Genomic DNA, 16,762 nt, shown 5'->3' with positions numbered 1-16,762 from the left:
AAATCTCTGGCAAGGTTGTGGTGTATTTGCTTTAGCATATAAAATAATTTTGTTTCAAGTATTTATTCAGCCTTGTAACTTTTGCCTCTACTTCCCCCTCTGCCCCGCCAAAGAAAATGTCATTTACTAAAATAGAAGCTGATCAGGCTCATGTTAAACTCAGTAACAGAATTGCCTTTGAATTAAATAGGAGTGAGATCAGTCTCAGCCTGAACGACAGTGAGGACAATTATGGAAGTGATTATACAGACAAGGGAGATTAAAATTAACAGCTAAACAATTAAGTAGGAAATAAACTAAAGAATACACACAAAATGAAAAAGGCCAGACTAAAAATACAAACAAAGGCTACGGTTTCCAGAGACAAAGAAATGGATAAGAGGTCCAAATCCTTTTGCAGTTCAGTAGGAGCTGAGTGTCTATCTGTTGCTTTTTTAATTCCTGGCCAAAATTAAACAATTTGAGGAAAAGAATGGGGCAAATATAAAGTCCAAAGGGGGGAAAAACCCCCAAAACCTATGGCAATGCCTGAAGAACATAAAGGGTACAAATAAGGAGCACATCATCAACTACTAACCAAATATCAAGGCTAGATGCTATTTTGTAGCACAGCGTCTAGTCCAAGTGGTTCTTGCCCATAATACACCAAGACAGCCACAGCTTTGAGGTGGCACTGCCTAGATGTTTTCCTTTTAGTTAGTTACCCCAAAAATGGTTAAACAGAGAAAACTCAAAACAACAAGGGAAGACAAAGCAGAAATAAATGAATAGACAGAAGGTTCATACATCTTCTCCCTCTCCCTGCTACCATTACAAGCAAGTCCCTGCTTCCAGAACTGCTCTCAGCCAGCTCCATGACTTTCAGAGTTTTAGCAAATTGCCCAGCATCCCCCTCACCCTGCAGCCTCTCTCCATCCCGAGGCACCCATTCCATATCCTCTCACACCTGACTTTTCCTCCCTGCTCCTCACTGCAGTCTCTCAGTCTCTGTTTAATGTGGTTTTCGGGATGTCTCTCCACTCTTATACCACCCCGGGATCCTCAGCTTGCGCAGGTTCAGGGTTTCCTAAGAAAAGGTGCAATATGGACCATGGAGTTCCACCTTGCCTAGCTGTTCTCTCAGTGGGGCAGACGTATGACTATGAAAAATCAGTAAAAAAGAACCTGCCTTTCACATTGCTACAAGACACAGAGCCAGATTTCGAGTATTCGTGATCTGTAATTAAGAATAATATTAGCCAAAAAACCCTAAATGCTTCTGAAGATCTGGATGCATTTAAAGGTCATATTTTAAAGTACACCGTCGAGAAGATAAGGTCTATAACATCTACTGTTGCCATGAATGTGCTTGTTCTCAGGATGTCTGACTGAGAAAAACACAAAGTCCAGATAGTCACACACTGCAGTAGGTAGCTGGACTTTATCAGTACTATCTCTATTCTTTCCTTCTCTCTTTCTGTCACTCCATCCCACCCCACCCCACCCCATCCCACCCCGCTGTTTGGTTCCTTCTTTCTGTACGAAGCCTGTTTCCAAATGCCTGCACCATGGCTGAGAGCAACTGACTGAAATCTGAAAGCCTGAGAACAACCTGGGATGGATGAAGGCACTGTTGAACACCAGAGGTGTGCAAAAACCTTCATGCTGTCTTTACTTTATCCAAGGCAAAACACTGACAGGGCTCAGAGAAATCACCAGGAATCACAGAATTATCAGCCTGGTTCTGGCAATTCATATCAATTAAGCTAATTAATGAGATAAACAAGATAAAGCGTGCTTAATATTAGTGGCTGTGTAAATCGCAAGACTTGGATCCTCTTATCTTTGATGTAACACCTTTGCAGAAGTCTGGAGTGTAAAGGAGACTGGAAGACAATTCCTATCTCCAAAATAGATATCTCCCAGAATAGCGTGAATCCTATATTTGTGTTCAAAAAACGGGTAGATGTGGCACTTCGGGACGTGGTTTAGTCTAGTCTACCCTTGATTGGCTTAGAGTAGACTTGGTAGTGGAGGTTAATGGTTGGACTGGATGATCTTAAAAGTCTTTTCCAACCTAAACGATTCTATGATTCTATTCCAAACAGATCATTTGCCCCTTCCCTATCACTCTGATCGCCCAATGCAGCACGCTCTCTAGGAGAAAGTGTTGCTACACATCAGGACTAACAGGACTCAGGAGAAGCAGAACTTTTCAGTTTACTACTACCTCATACACCATCCCTTTCTGGGTGGAGACAATGGGCATTTTACTGCAACCCAGAGTGCTTAAAACAACCTTCTTTTCAGCCCCAACTTAAATAGTTATATCCAGAGAATATGAACAGCATTTTATTTGCCTACTTGAAGGAGATGCATAACAGAGAAGAGGAGACTGTGCTCCTCCTTAGGGCCATAGCCTTTCATCCCATAGCAGTTCCAACTTGCAAAGACATTACTCATCTTAAATGTAAAGCATGAAATTCTCAGTAGAACATATTACAGAAGTCTAAACGTTATGATCATATCAAATATTCTCTCTATTTTAAGTATCTCTATTTAGTATGTCAGCTTAAACTCTATTCATAGGATATGTCACTGGCATTGCTAATTTCGAATCTCTCTCTTCCATATAATGAATGCTTTCAATTATTTTCCACTTGCTTGCATTTTTCCAGTTGGCATCACATCTAGTTTCACACCCTTACTTCTAACGTCGTTTTTGCTATGATACCATGGTAATTCTGAGATTAAAAACAAAGATAGATCATTCTCTTCCCCTCTCTCCCCCTCATATCTGAAGCACTTTCTACTTTGGCATACATGCATTTAATGAAATATTGTATTGCTTTTCCTTTTTCTGTACAACCAATGAAGTTGCTATTAAGTAAGACATGATCTAATGGTTCTATAATACACTGACCACTTTCTCAGAATTCACTGCTTTGGATAGATTTAATTCCATGTAACTTGAGTTTTACAATATGACACCTAATTTCTAGTTCTGACATGGAACTAAATAATGCTACATTTGGTATTATGAATTCTTACCATAAGAACACAAATTATTAGGTATTTAAATATACTTGATTACTTTTTCATAGAAAATGGGCATGCCAAGATAAAAACGAGTTAGTCTGGGAACCAATTACCCACTCTACCACTGGGTCAACACTATATCATTTCAAAGACTTACATAATACCCCTATTCAGCCAATTATTTGACCATATGTTTAAAGTGCTTTGCTGACTCTCAAATACATTTAACACTGAGTTCTGTGTTTCAGCATATTAACTTATATAGCACATCCGCCTACAGCCAGTGCCTTACAGAGTGGAAAAGAGTGGTACAACTTATCAAAGAAATCTTTTGAAATTTTCAGGTGTTACTGATGTAATTTTGTATCTTGTTTCAGTGTCCTTGGAATATTACAGCATAAAACATATGCCATATGGAGATTTAGGTTGTAGAAAAGTCAGAAAAGACCAGAGATTGCAAAGCACTTCACTCTCCAAACAATGCTACAAACACTGTGCTATGGAGGAAGCACACACAATAGATTTGGAATGTAATACCTACAATTTAGGAAACATTTCTCCTGAATTTTGTGGGTAGACTCAGGAGTATTTAAGGACCTTTTGTAAGTGTTGTCAAAAAGTTATCAGAAACTGAAACTGTAAGACAGAATGCCGACAGAAACCATATACAACATATCTAATTAAAGAAACTTGCTATCATGTATATACTGCTGCTCTGGTGAGATTTAATCATTTTTGAAATATGGAAGACAAAGAGGATGATTACTTGGCTTAAAGGGGGATAACACTAATGATTGCTTTTTAGTTTTGCATGTGCTTATAAAGGCTAAATCAAAGTTTTTACTTCCTTATTTAAAAAAAAAAACCAAAACCTTCCATTGACATGACTTTTCTCTGTGCCTGAGATGTAGTTGTTATACCCGCATGTTTTTGACTCAATGGCTTTTTATGATCACACTCCATTGTAGCTGGTTCTTTTAAAGACTAAGTCACAGTCTTGCATAAAATGGGAATTTTAAACTAATCTCTAATATGGCTAAGAATGGGTAATCAAAATCGTGCATTTCCAGGGAAATGGGTGATCAAGAGAAATTTGTACTAGACTGACCCTGTAAGAACCTGTATCTGTAATTAGTCCTTATGAAACCACTAAGCATATTGCCATATGGAAACATGGATGTTCATGACATGGCGCCAAATGCACATGCTGTACCCAGCAGTTAGGGGATGTTTTGGGGGGAAAGGAGGAGAGACAGAAGAGTTACTGAAAAGTGGATTTGTCTCCCATATTTATGAATTCCCCAGGATTGATTCAGAGGTTTCTAGATACAGGGAAAGAATGTTGCCACAGTCAATGGTGGCCATGTAAAGATGATTTCTAAGAGAAGCATAAGCTATCCTATTGAAAAAATTATGATTGGAGGAGGAAATTTTATAAGATTTGTTTTAATGAGCAGGAGGTTGGAAAAATATTTCCTGATAGGTTGCTTCTGAAGGGTTTCTTGCATCTGTGATTTTCATACTAATCTTTGACAGAGCTGCAATTCATAAGCTAAATCAGTAGCCATGTGTGGGAAAGACAATCAGAAATACTTCTGTACTGGACTGAAAACCTGGAAAGCCAAGACTGAGGAGAAATCTCACAGACTCTGCTCGGTTGATATAAAATTTAACTATGTTAAAAAAAATAATAATCTCTGCTTAAGGCATGTGGTGATACTTCTTAATCAAAGGTTGGCTCTAAGAACACAGTTGTGTCCCCCACTCCTTTCTTTTATTAGTCAGTTAAGTAAAGCAGTTATCTTATTCAAGTGCCTGTTCAGATCTTTCCCTCTATGGCAGGCAGACAAACAGACGTAAGATAATGTGACAGATACAAACTGAAAAAAAAAAAAGTGAGATGTAAGATAACACAGAACAAAGCAGCCCTCACTTAAATTTTGTTGCATTTAGAATATGAGAGTTGTGGTTACATTTTGAGAAGCAAATTAGAGAAAAATCAGATAGCTGAAGTGTTCTAGCTCAGAGACACAGGATTTTGGATGTTGGTTCATTTTTCAGAGTTAAGACTGAGCTGTTTCACATTTAAAGGAGGACTTAAATTTAGTTTTATATAGCTAAATTGGGATAGAAACCTGTTCCCTAGAAGAGCTCCATGCTGGTAAGTACCTCTGGTTCCCACTCTCCCTCCTTCTGTTAAGCAATGCTTGGCTGCTTCAAGAGGATGGCTGTCACACAATGGCCTGCAGCCTGGCAGTGAAGTCAGGAGCTCTGAATACAAGCTTCTAAAGGCTGAGGAGACATCAGGACCTAAAATTTGCACCTCCTGCCACTAGATTCTTCTGCAGCAGAGGGTGAGAAGAGAATGGGAATTGACATCAACAACCGGCTTCCCAATGACACTTCTGCTCCATTAGAAGACTGTTCACAAATAAGGGCTTAATTGCTGGATAAAAAATGGATGCTGGCTTCTCCCACTTCCTATTGGTCCCTATGTATTCAGAGAGTTATATACTCAGTTTCAGAGAGGTGAACAGGATTTTGAAGTCTTTGGGGCACCTCTTTCTACTAGCTATATAGAGAATTTGCACTCTAGCTATAGGAAGACTGGATATTCTCTCCTTCTCCTTTCTTTTCCTGCTAACGTTTAGGTGTCTAAAATACAGCTGTGTCCAGGCCCAACTAAGGAAGCTAAGACTTTGCCCAGGAAATCCTGTACGTTCACCTGTACTATATGTTCTAGTGCATCCTGACATGTACTAAAGAGGTCTCCAGTGTTTTGAAACAGTACCACCAAACAAGTCACAGGATATTTCACTTCTATAATGGTTTTAGCCAGTATGGAGGATTTTAGCTGAAATATTGAGAAGTATCTGCACCACCTAGCTTTAGCCATCCACTTTCATGTTTTGAGTTATTCTTTGGAAGTAAAGTTTATCTATCTCCAGTGATGACATCAGAAATTCAGACTCCTAAACAAAGGTGGTGTGAACTGCATCTTTCTAGAGACCTGAAGAAGGATCAAAAACATAATGAGGATAACTCCTGAGTAAGTCTGATATTCTCAGGCAATGGACGAAGAATAGTCTTAGGATTTTTTGAGGACAAAATATTTTATAAAGTCAAATGTTAGTGGTCTTGGGTTTGGAAGGAATACCCTTGCAGTGAAGTTCCTTCCCTTTCTTTGAAATGTCCTCTGAAGAGCAGAATTCTGTAAGTCAAGTTGCTCCCAGAATTTAGTTTGGAAGCTTCCATTTTAAAGGGTTGAGTGCATCACCTAATACTAATGATTATAAAGATGCACTGACAAAAGCAGAAGACTACTCCAGGCAATGGTAAGACAAAGTATTTGAGTCTTTGGTCCTCATATTTTAAACCTTTCCAGTTTGTTGTCAAAGCAGGATTTCTATGAGATCATTCATGACAAGCAATATTCAAAATTTTGCACGGAAGCCTAGCTACTATATAATGATGTTGCTATTAGTCACACAAATTGTTCTAACACTGGTGCTGAGAACTCACCGTAGTCGGAATTGGTGCCTGGTTGCAGTGTGCAATCGGCTTCCAATACTAGCCCAAAAGCAATAGCAGCCAAAACCCCCTATGAGTTCACGCAGCAAATCCAAACCATATAAACATCCTTATTACATTAAGCAATTAAGACATTACAAGCTTCTAGGTGGACATATTTCAGAGTTGCTTATTTTGATTTAACTAGAATATATTCTACATGAATCTAAGCTTGTGTGAGTTTATAGTCTGGCCTGGAAATAGTAGTAGAAGTCTTTGGAGATTCAGCCAAAAAGACTGAGCAAAAAGACCTGAACAAGCAGCAGTCATGAAGCATAAAGTAACATGGAATCTAGAAAGAAAACATAGTAACTTCACAGATATTACTAGCTGTCATGCTACAAACACAGTCTTTAATAAATCATCGTCAGATATATAATGTCAAAACAAGAAAGTACATCTACTTTTTTAGTCTGAGGCCAAATCCCAATGCACCTGAAGCTTTCACTAATAATAATAATATAGCTTTATGAATGTTTCACAATTTGGTCTCAGAAAATATCTCAGGAAAGAACTAAGAGAATCAGTGATTAAATGGAATGAGACATCCAACTACTGGACTTTTCTGTTTGCATACCTTGCAGAGCTTTCTGCAAGAGCATCTTAAACTAGAATATATGGAATTACTTACTGTGCAAAGTGTCTCAAATGTCTTTTCGGAGACAAAGGATCCATCAAGACCAAAAAGAAAAATAGATGCATAAGAAAGCATCCCTCCAAGGATAATAAGGTTGTTCATGTAGGGACTGGACATCTTTATTAGTCTATGGACAAAAGGTGATAGTGCATTAAAGAGGAAAGGATTACTGCTAGGCTATTAGAGCAACAAAGAAGAGCTTTTTGTAACCAGGCAAACAGATAACCCTTCATGTAGAACTCCATGAAATCTATAGGCATGCACACTATTTGCTGTTTTATGAAGTCTAGCATTGTTTCAGGTTTTTGAATGTTTAGTAAAAAGACCTCCTATTTTACTGATGGATTAATTAGTTAGGGTTAATGTTAACAGCAGACAGTCAAACATAAATACAAAAATTACACTTTCCAGACAGTATAAAAGAACTTGTCTTAACAGACAGACAATCTGTTTCAATGTGAATATATTACACAGTGATTTCAATTAAACAGTTCTAAAATATCGTCTTTCCACAGTTTTAACATTTTCCTTATATGTATATATATATATTGATGACAGACTCTACAAACATGGCATTTAAATACCAAAGAAGTAGTGATAGAAGTAACATGAATGCCTTACTTCTGATTTCTGTTTTTGATGTTGAAGAACAAGAAAGCACTGGCCATTATCATTCCTAGGATGGTGAGGGCAGAGAGGATGCTGTAGAGAGGCAGGGAGATCTTGCGTAACTCCTCTTGTATAATTGTTTTGTCCTTTGGAGGCTCAAGTCCTAGGATTACAAGAAGAAAAGACTAAAGCTCAACCATATGTAGATTTTCTGTAAGAAAATTTGCCTCTCTTAAGTACTATACCTCAATTTAGCAGATTTAGCAACTGTGAACCACATCAATAACTGATGAAATCGATGACTTTGATGGACATATGTTAGTCACATTGATTGACAAGAAGGTTTGTATTTTTGGAGCAGGTAAACATCCTCTTTGGAAGAAAAAACACACCAAAACCCCAATGCAGAACCCTGTAAAATATATGCTAACTATCCTCATTTTAAAGTGTAAATAAACACTAAAATGCATACTATGACTAAAGTTTACTAGGAGGTTGTGCTTTCCTGAAACAAGTGACAGAGCAATGAGTAGAAAATAGGGCATTGTTTCTCTGTCTTGATCACCAGGGCAAATTCAAACTGCCTGTCTAGATATGTACCATAGATGGAAACCAGCCTTGGTATGGCATCACTGGGGCAGGGCCTGATGGTCCCAGGGGGCTGAAATGGGGTTCTGAGCTTTGGGCAGGGCGGGGGAAGCCCCAGGAGGGGGGAGGCAGGGCTGTTGATGCCCTCAGGACTCTAGAGAATGGAACAACATGGAAAAATGGATAGCAAAGGTTTTGTAGGGACAGACCCACTTTGCAAATCCCTGCAGATGTGGACTTGAATGCCTGAACTTAAAAACTATGTTTAAAGCCATGTGCTTGATCGACAGTCAGCTCCCACTAATTAAAGGCTTCTAGGTTTACTGAGAAGAATTACTTTCCGACAACTGTAATAAAGCTCTGAATTCCCTACTTTCCACACTCCCTTTTACCTGCTTACTAAATTTTTTCTTGGTGCAGGGGATTGGCAAAAGGCCTTTTGCATCACTGTCTTCCTTCAGAAAGGGATTTGTGTGGCCTACAGCGCCTGAGCCTGTCCTTTCAAATCAGCTCCCCATGGGGCTGCGGGAACGACCACACAGGGCGAAGTAGCTTCATTTCACAAAACAGCTGCACAGGCAGAGCTCTGTGGACCCGCTGGTCACAGAGCTGTAAATAACTGACTAGCAGCTGCCATAGCTAAATTTCACATCCACTCTTCTGCTTTGCACCTAGAAGAATATTCAAGGCCTTGTACAAGTAGAGAGAATTTTATCCATACCAGTTAAGGTGAAACAAATCAGACAATGGAAACTTGCTATCCTTTGGTCTTTATGCCCAACATGTCTGCAAAACAATTTCCTTTCAGGTGATCACAATAAAATGACAGTCAAGGGACCATTTGATATTAGAGAAAAGTACCCGAGATTTTCCCCTTTTCCCCTTCCCATCCCAGAGCATGCATTTACAGGGCATGACACTTCACAAAATCAGGCAACAAGTAACAAGCCAAAAATACAATAAAGCACATGCCTGAATTAAAAGAACTAATATTAAAGAAAACCCCCCACCCTGCTGTATCTAAAATATACAGAATATATTGATGATTTATATTTATTAAATATAAGCAACCAGTGATTCTATAAAGTGTATTTTCTTATTTGTGCAATGGCCATTCAATTCTGTTGCTTCTAATACTACAAATTATCCTTCTCTTGTGTGCAATTTTGTGCAAAAACTTAAACAGGGCTATATTTACTGTTCTTCATTTCAAATACTTAAAGTTACTAAGTTTTTATGCTGCCTGGAAGACGTAACAAGCGTCCTCCACACCATATACGTGACTGCCTCAAAGAAAAGTTAAGGTGGGTAAATGGGAAGGTTCCCTGTGAGTCAGATAATGCATCTTAAGACAAGCCTAAGACAGGCTACAGGTGGAAGGAACACCAGATGCAGTCAGAACAAGAACTAGGAGTCTGATCCTGAAAAAATCCTCAACAGAGAATTTTTCCCATCATCTACTGTCCATAAAGGCATGGAGTTATGAACAAAACCTGTCTCCTGTTACTTGATTCATCCTGCTTATATTCTCTGGAAATTAATGGTATTGAATCGGAATTCAACTACATCATCTGTTCCTCATTGCAGCAAAAATAATCTGCAGGGTCCCAGACTTTGGCAACTGGGACAGATTCTGTACTCTTCATTTCCAAAGCCTCATTCTCCAGACGGACGTGAGAAGTGCATGTAGCTGTGCTCTTTTAAGTCCAGCAAAGGATACCAAAGGAAAGGTGGAAAGCCCCAGCAGATGGGCAAGCAGTCATGGATTAGATCACTGCAGTGAAACTCCAGTCATGCTCATGCAAACCTTGGGTGCTGGGACACTGGAAGCAGGTGTAGTAGAGCATGGTATACAGCAGTTTGATACTCATCCACCAGTCCCACGGGAAATCCCACAGATCTCATGAAGCTGACTTTACCTTCCATTACTAAATTGCACCATAGCAGAGCTCAAGATTAAATCTTAATTATTAGCTTTAAAAAGCGTGTATATGTCTATGTTCAACAGGAGAGTCCCTTAAAAATTCATTTTAGCTGACGTGGCTGCCACAATGATATGCTCAGAAAGGCATGGGCATGCCCACACTTTAGCTGCTGTGAGGGCAGAAGAAGTCCCCATGTTAACTTTGGAGCAGGCTGAGGGGAAAAAAAACTTGCAAGAAGATACAGCAACACAGGCTATATGCCTGCTGTGGACCTTGGGAGTCCTGCTGGGTGAACACCCTCTCTAGCCCTGTTTTGCATGGGCCATCTTAAAGCTAGTCTTGGTATTTTGAAATCATATTTTCTAACAGCCTAACAGACACCTCCCAAAGAAGAACAAAAAGCTCCTTCTTGATTGTGCAAACATAGCATGCAAGAGCTTCCTTCAGGTAAGATCAACTGGGGGAGTGGGAAATGGGGATGAAATTAGAACATTATTGGTTGGTGGAGATGAAATAGAAGACACATCTGCAGCTTGCTGAGATATCAAAGAACATTAGCATACACATATAAGTTTGAATTTGTCCTGGAAATTGGAATGAAAAACAATTATACGGTATCAAAATGTTGCAATTTTCTTTTCAGAATACTCCTTCTATTTTTTTAAGGACAGCTCAGTTCCCTTTCTCTTTACACAGTGTCATAGCTTTTTGATACTAAAAATTCTAAAGGAGTTCTTTAACAGCATGCAGTCTTACAAACTTCATACAGCTCTCCATGTCATTCCTGTACCTCTTTCCAGTTTTCTCTCCTACCTTGGAACCTGATGCTGTTGTTGATTATTTCCAGTGTGTCAGCCACAGCATTGTACTCTCCCACCTTCACTTCCTTTCTTTCTGCAGAGAAACAAACAAGAGTGATTGTTTATGGCAGTTCACATGTTCTCAATTATTTAACTGATTTTGCCTTCTTTTTTGACAGTACGTCAAAAGGAAAAGAAATATGCCTGAAGTGTATGAATTATTAAAGCAGAATGCCAGACAGCTAACATCATTAAAAGAAATATTTCTGTTTCTTTAAAGAAATGCAAAGTATTTTTAAGAACTCATTTACATAATCAGGGAATGGTTACCGAGCACAGACATCTCCAGCTTAAAGATCACACATTTACTTACTGGCTCACACCGTGTAGGACATTTTGCTGGGAGAACAGACATGGCTAAATCACACACTCCACTCTCATTTAAAGAACTAGGACATCTTGCTTAGTGAAGTATTTCCCAGAGGAGTCATAGTGGCAGGTTCCAGCCAGTATGGAGCAAACTGGCTTGTTAATAGATATGCTGGGAATCTAATCTCTTATTCTGACTGGGAATCAGCAACTCATTAGTACCCTGACTGCAAAACATACTATGGTATATAATTAAAGCCAATGTGCGCTTGAGCTAAAATTTTACTGTTACTCTCATCTGCTATTTTGGAACTATCATCACATATATGGACTTCTTGTACCTAATGGAGTAGAGTAACACAGATATAGGAACTTAATTTGTTTGGCTGCTGCCTTAGCCACAATAGCTGGAACTTTGGCACACATTTGTCCCACCCGTCTGATGACATCTGGCATCAATTAATTTCTGCTATTTCTGTTGGGGTTTTGGTATGGCTTAGAAGTGCAGGAACTGACTAAATTATCACTTTTGCACTAAAACTTTTACATTTTGATCAGAGACTTATAAACCACAGGCACATTGGCTAAAGTTTTCTTTGATGAGCTGGCTCAGCAGAGCCAAAAATTTCCTTTCAGGCCTCTCTGTCTGGGCATGCACAACCCAATTTACATTTAAATTCTGAGATCATGACCCTATTTGTGACACTGATTTTGGAAGCTGATGATCTTGAACTAGATGGCAAATTTGAAAAGACTGTATTTCACCCAACAGCTCCACATTAACCTTTTCTCCTTTCTCACTCAAAGTGATTGTGCTTATTTAGCTCTGCTGAATGGAGTAGCTAGCTCCATTTTAGTAAAATCTACAGGCTGATTAATACTAATCTGAGAGCTCACAGGAGGCAAAAGTTTTCCTTACATAAACCACACTTCTTATTGTTAAAATTGTTTACACAGAATTGTAGACTGGGCTGCAGATCTGGCAGAGATACTTAGACATTTACTATACCCGCACCAAAAGCTGGAGTTTGCAGTTCTGAAAACTGATTTGCCTTTCACACGAGCATGATCCACTTGTGGGGGCCCTAAGACTAGTTTGGAATAAAAGCACAATCCCCTGGTCTCCAGCAGCAGTTTCACAAAGCCCATCTACACAACATTACGTACTCTTAGGAGTAAATATAAGTTTATACTTTCTGTCACCGGCTGAAAATTCTCTGTGAAATAGATACATGCATAAATCCTTGACAGTCTTAAACAATAAAACTTCTCAGTAGACTTCTAAAAGCTAAAATGGTTACTGCTAAAAACTGAACCAATTCACTTCCATTTATATGTGTAGCATGTCAGCTGTTACCTGTAGATCTAAAACATCAAAACACAACCTAGAGAGAAGAGAGACAAAGACCAGGATGCATACCGACATTTGCACATTAGATGCCAGATAGTCCACAGGATCTACTTATACCAAATGGGGAGGACATGCACCTTGGTGTTGGTCTAGCCACAACTTTACAGCAAAAGGCTAAAACCTGACAGCTCTGATGAACAACGAAGAGAAAAGAGTAATTGCTCCACAAATCTTTCTGTACAGAGCAGTTACTGGGACTAGATTAGATGTGAGAAGCACATAACAGGTGGGGAAGCATACACAAAAGAGAGCATAAATCTGTGGTCTACTGATTAAGGTATTTCAACTGAGAAACTTTTTCCGCGATTGCTTCATGTGACATACAATGCTATTCCTTTTCAACATTTATAAATTCTTACATGGCTTCCTTTACAGATGAAGTAACACTGAGAATGTGCCTATGATAGTAACTGCAATGTAGTGCAATATAGATGAGGTAGCCTACAACTAGCTAGCCTGGGTAGGAATGGAGCTCGTAGAGCTATTTGGAGAAACAAACTTCCACGGCAGACTGAGCTGAAGAGCGAGACTCTTTTGGACTTAGAAGCCCAAGAGTGTGGAAAAAAAAAGTGTTTAGTACTTAGGAACCACATTATCAGTGCCTTGTCCCTTACAAATGGGAAAGGACAGTTCATAGAGTGCATGCCAAGGTTTACTGAAGTCAAGAAAAGCCATAAAGGTATTTGATATCTTAAAGTAGTTACAATTGTGGAAAGTCATCTATGAAGGAAATAAACCATATTTTTATTGAGAGGAAGGGTATACTATCCGTATCACAGTGTGATTACAGGGGGGCTGAGGGGGAGACAGAAATAGTCTTTGATATCTTTGGCACTCCCAGCAAGGAGTACAACTACAGCTGTTGGTTTTTCAGTTCCTCAAGCACAAGTGGTGACCAGTGACAAATTCATCTCCAAATATTAATTAAAGGAAGCAAGGAGGCAGCAGTATGGCTCTCTGCTGTCTTGCACAGGCAGCGTAGTTAAGGATGGGACTGCAGGCTCTACTTCTCTATACGCCATTCCCTTGAGTTCCCTTTGGAAATTCTGAATTATTCAAGTCAGTATGCTGTTTGTATAATGTAGCTCATATCTGTCAAAATCTTTGTGTGTTCAACAACAAGACAGAAGGAAGTGGAACTCCTTCAAATAAATACACCAACAAAGTGCTTTACACAATATCCAGAATACAGTGCTGGCTTCTTTCTGTAGTGCTTTCATTATTTTTAACTTGATCTTTCTGTACTCATGATGGAGAGATTGTATTGAAACCCCCTGCTCAGGCTAAAATGGGGAAGAAAAATATGAGGGAAAATATACTTGTTTTGTGAGATAATATTTGTCCATACCACAACAGGAGCTGTGTGATTTTAGAAGTTGAATCTGCAGCTGTTCTTTCACACAGGAACAGAAAAGTACAAAAACTAACCAACCCAAAGAAAACTGGCCCAGAAATATGCCACTGAAAATTATGCCTAACAGAATTGTAAACAACTAATCCTTGTCATTAATTGTTACAGAATAGATTACTGATATAGCCAAGATTAAAGCCTTCTGCCGACAAAGAACTGAACTACTCTTAAAGGTGAATTAAAATGTGTTCTTCTACACATTTTATTACAGAATTTTATAGCCCACTTTAAGCAACTCCAGACAAATTGACACACTACCATTTAATTAATTGGGCCATATTTCACAAAGTCAATACAACAGATATTTAGTTGCATATTAGGTAGTTACACGTTCTTGTTGAATAAAAGCAAAAATAATCCTGCAACTGGCATCAACTGAGTAAAACAAACTTACCAAAATGCACAACACTGTTGTGATTGCCAGGATGACTGACAACCACTTACATTGAGAATTTTCAGATGAGACTATGCTTAGTTTCAGTTCTTTTCACTATATGTCATAATTTCCATTTCCACTACATTTTTATAAGTGTACTTATTCACACCTCAAGAGGATAGTTTCTACTGAGAGAGAGGATGAGAGAAAGCACTTGCAATGCATAAGGGATGGGACAGGTGGATTTCCTTTTTCCTCTATGTAGTCAATGCTGGCTAGCTCCTAATGACACTAAGACTTTGTCTGTATCTAAAGCTTATAGCACCTTCAAGTAGTCAGTCTGACTGAAATGGTACAAACAACCCTAGTGGTGATGCAGTTAAGCCAATATAAACATGTTTACACCAGTATAATCACCAGTATAATTTATGCCTATAATAGTAAAGGCACTCTGAAATAATACAGTATCCTACAAAGTTACAAAAATATGTATTATTGATGTGTGAATGCATTCACAAACTCCTACACATCTAGTTGATTATACCAATGAAAAAACTATGTTTAGCCCATCAGAACAAAGGCAAAGTAACAGATCTGTCCTAACATTACTGTGGTGCCCGAACCACATAGCTCTAAATGAAAATTAAGGACCTCAAAGCTCTAAATAGCTGACTGTAGCTTTTAAATTTCAAAGTAAATTTAATAAACTTACTATGGACTATTCTCCAGATAAGTTAAGGGTCATTGAAGTTTCTCATCTAAAGGACATTTAGGCTATTCTCAACTTAGAAGCAGCAGAAAAAAGACATAACCTATAGCTGAAAGCATACACAATATCTAGGTCTTCGTTTGTCCTGAAAAAAACATCCCGGCATAAGGTCCTGCCTCCATGTTTCCCCCTTCTTGAAAAGGTTTTCAAAATTTTTTTATAAAGCTCCCCCCATTTCTCCACTCAGGAAATTATCACCGTACTGCCCGAAGTCCTTCCTCTGACATCAGTTTAACAGTCTCTTCTCCTGCTCTTTGTCAGCTGCCCCTTTTGCTTAACCATCGTAATTCAGTGGGAGTGATTAGATGCTTAGCACGTTAGAAAATCTTGCTGCTTATTCAGCACTTAGCAGCCTATCTCAGTATCCAATATTATTAAACCTTGACCTACAACAGAAACATTTAGCTTTTGCACATTGTTCCTCATCCATACATGGCAGCCCAACAGGACTGCTGACAGCTATGTGAAATATTTACTCATCAGATCTCAGAAGAATTTTGGAAAATGCCCAAGTGGCAGCCAACAGGTGAAACTGAGCATGGACCATACACACCTGAAACGCTTAAAGATCTTTAGGAAGATAATGACACAAATCTGGAAAGGTTTTCATTTCAAATTTCAAATCAATCTGCTAGATATGAATCAAAAATCATGCCACTGCACAACTACTCACACTTTCAAAGACACATCTAACCTATCTGAAAGTTCACCATTCACAAGCTATTGGCAACTCATTGACAGGTTCAGTCCAGAGACAGGGCGAAGGGTGCACGGACACATTACATTATGGTGTCCTGAGGTCTGCCTTTCTCCAATCTGGCTTCTGGTCACATTTCTTTTTAAAGAGTGAATGTTTTTTCTTTAGCATTTTAAACTGTCAGTCACTTAGCCATCATTTGTCACTGTCAGGTCGTAGCTCTTTCTCATTCCCTCTGTTACCTACTGTGAAAGCTCCTGAAGAGCTAATCCTGCAACCAAGGGTATTCAGAGAACAAGTCCCAGGAAAGAAGATGGGCTGAACACAAGCAAGTGAAAAACCCAAGCTGGAGACTGCAAACTGACAACATGTCTGAGAATACTTCCTCTATTTCAGTAAGTCCTGTACAAATTGCCTTTCTCACCTTTGTCTCACTCATTTTGAAAGCTGTTTCGCAAAATAATGATCTACCACAAAAGCTGGAAATGCTCTTTTAAATATCTTTATGTTACTGAATTAAACCAAGAGTCATGAAAGCTAATTTCCTTCAGAATAAATACAGAAACATTCCATGTTGTGGAT

At 38.8% G+C, this 16,762-nt stretch overlaps 1 protein-coding gene across 1 annotated transcript in view; it reads right to left on the bottom strand.

Annotated features, from left to right (window-relative positions):
- The window catches only part of GABBR2 (gamma-aminobutyric acid type B receptor subunit 2), a 502,001-nt gene that overhangs the window by 164,657 nt on the left and 320,582 nt on the right, over positions 1–16,762 (bottom strand). Inside the window, exons 9-11 of the mRNA XM_075705561.1 lie at positions 11,161–11,241; positions 7,847–7,997; positions 7,220–7,352 (exon numbers count right to left, since the gene is read on the bottom strand). Of these exons, the coding sequence (XP_075561676.1) occupies positions 7,220–7,352; positions 7,847–7,997; positions 11,161–11,241 (365 nt within the window). The remainder of the gene's footprint in view (positions 1–7,219; positions 7,353–7,846; positions 7,998–11,160; positions 11,242–16,762) is intronic.

Source organism: Pelecanus crispus, chromosome 2 (genome assembly GCF_030463565.1).
Source record: "Pelecanus crispus isolate bPelCri1 chromosome 2, bPelCri1.pri, whole genome shotgun sequence".
NCBI classification, from domain to species: Eukaryota; Metazoa; Chordata; class Aves; order Pelecaniformes; family Pelecanidae; genus Pelecanus; species Pelecanus crispus.
The sequence above is the reverse complement of the archived record's forward strand: the minus strand, read 5'-3'. Positions and strand labels throughout refer to the sequence as shown.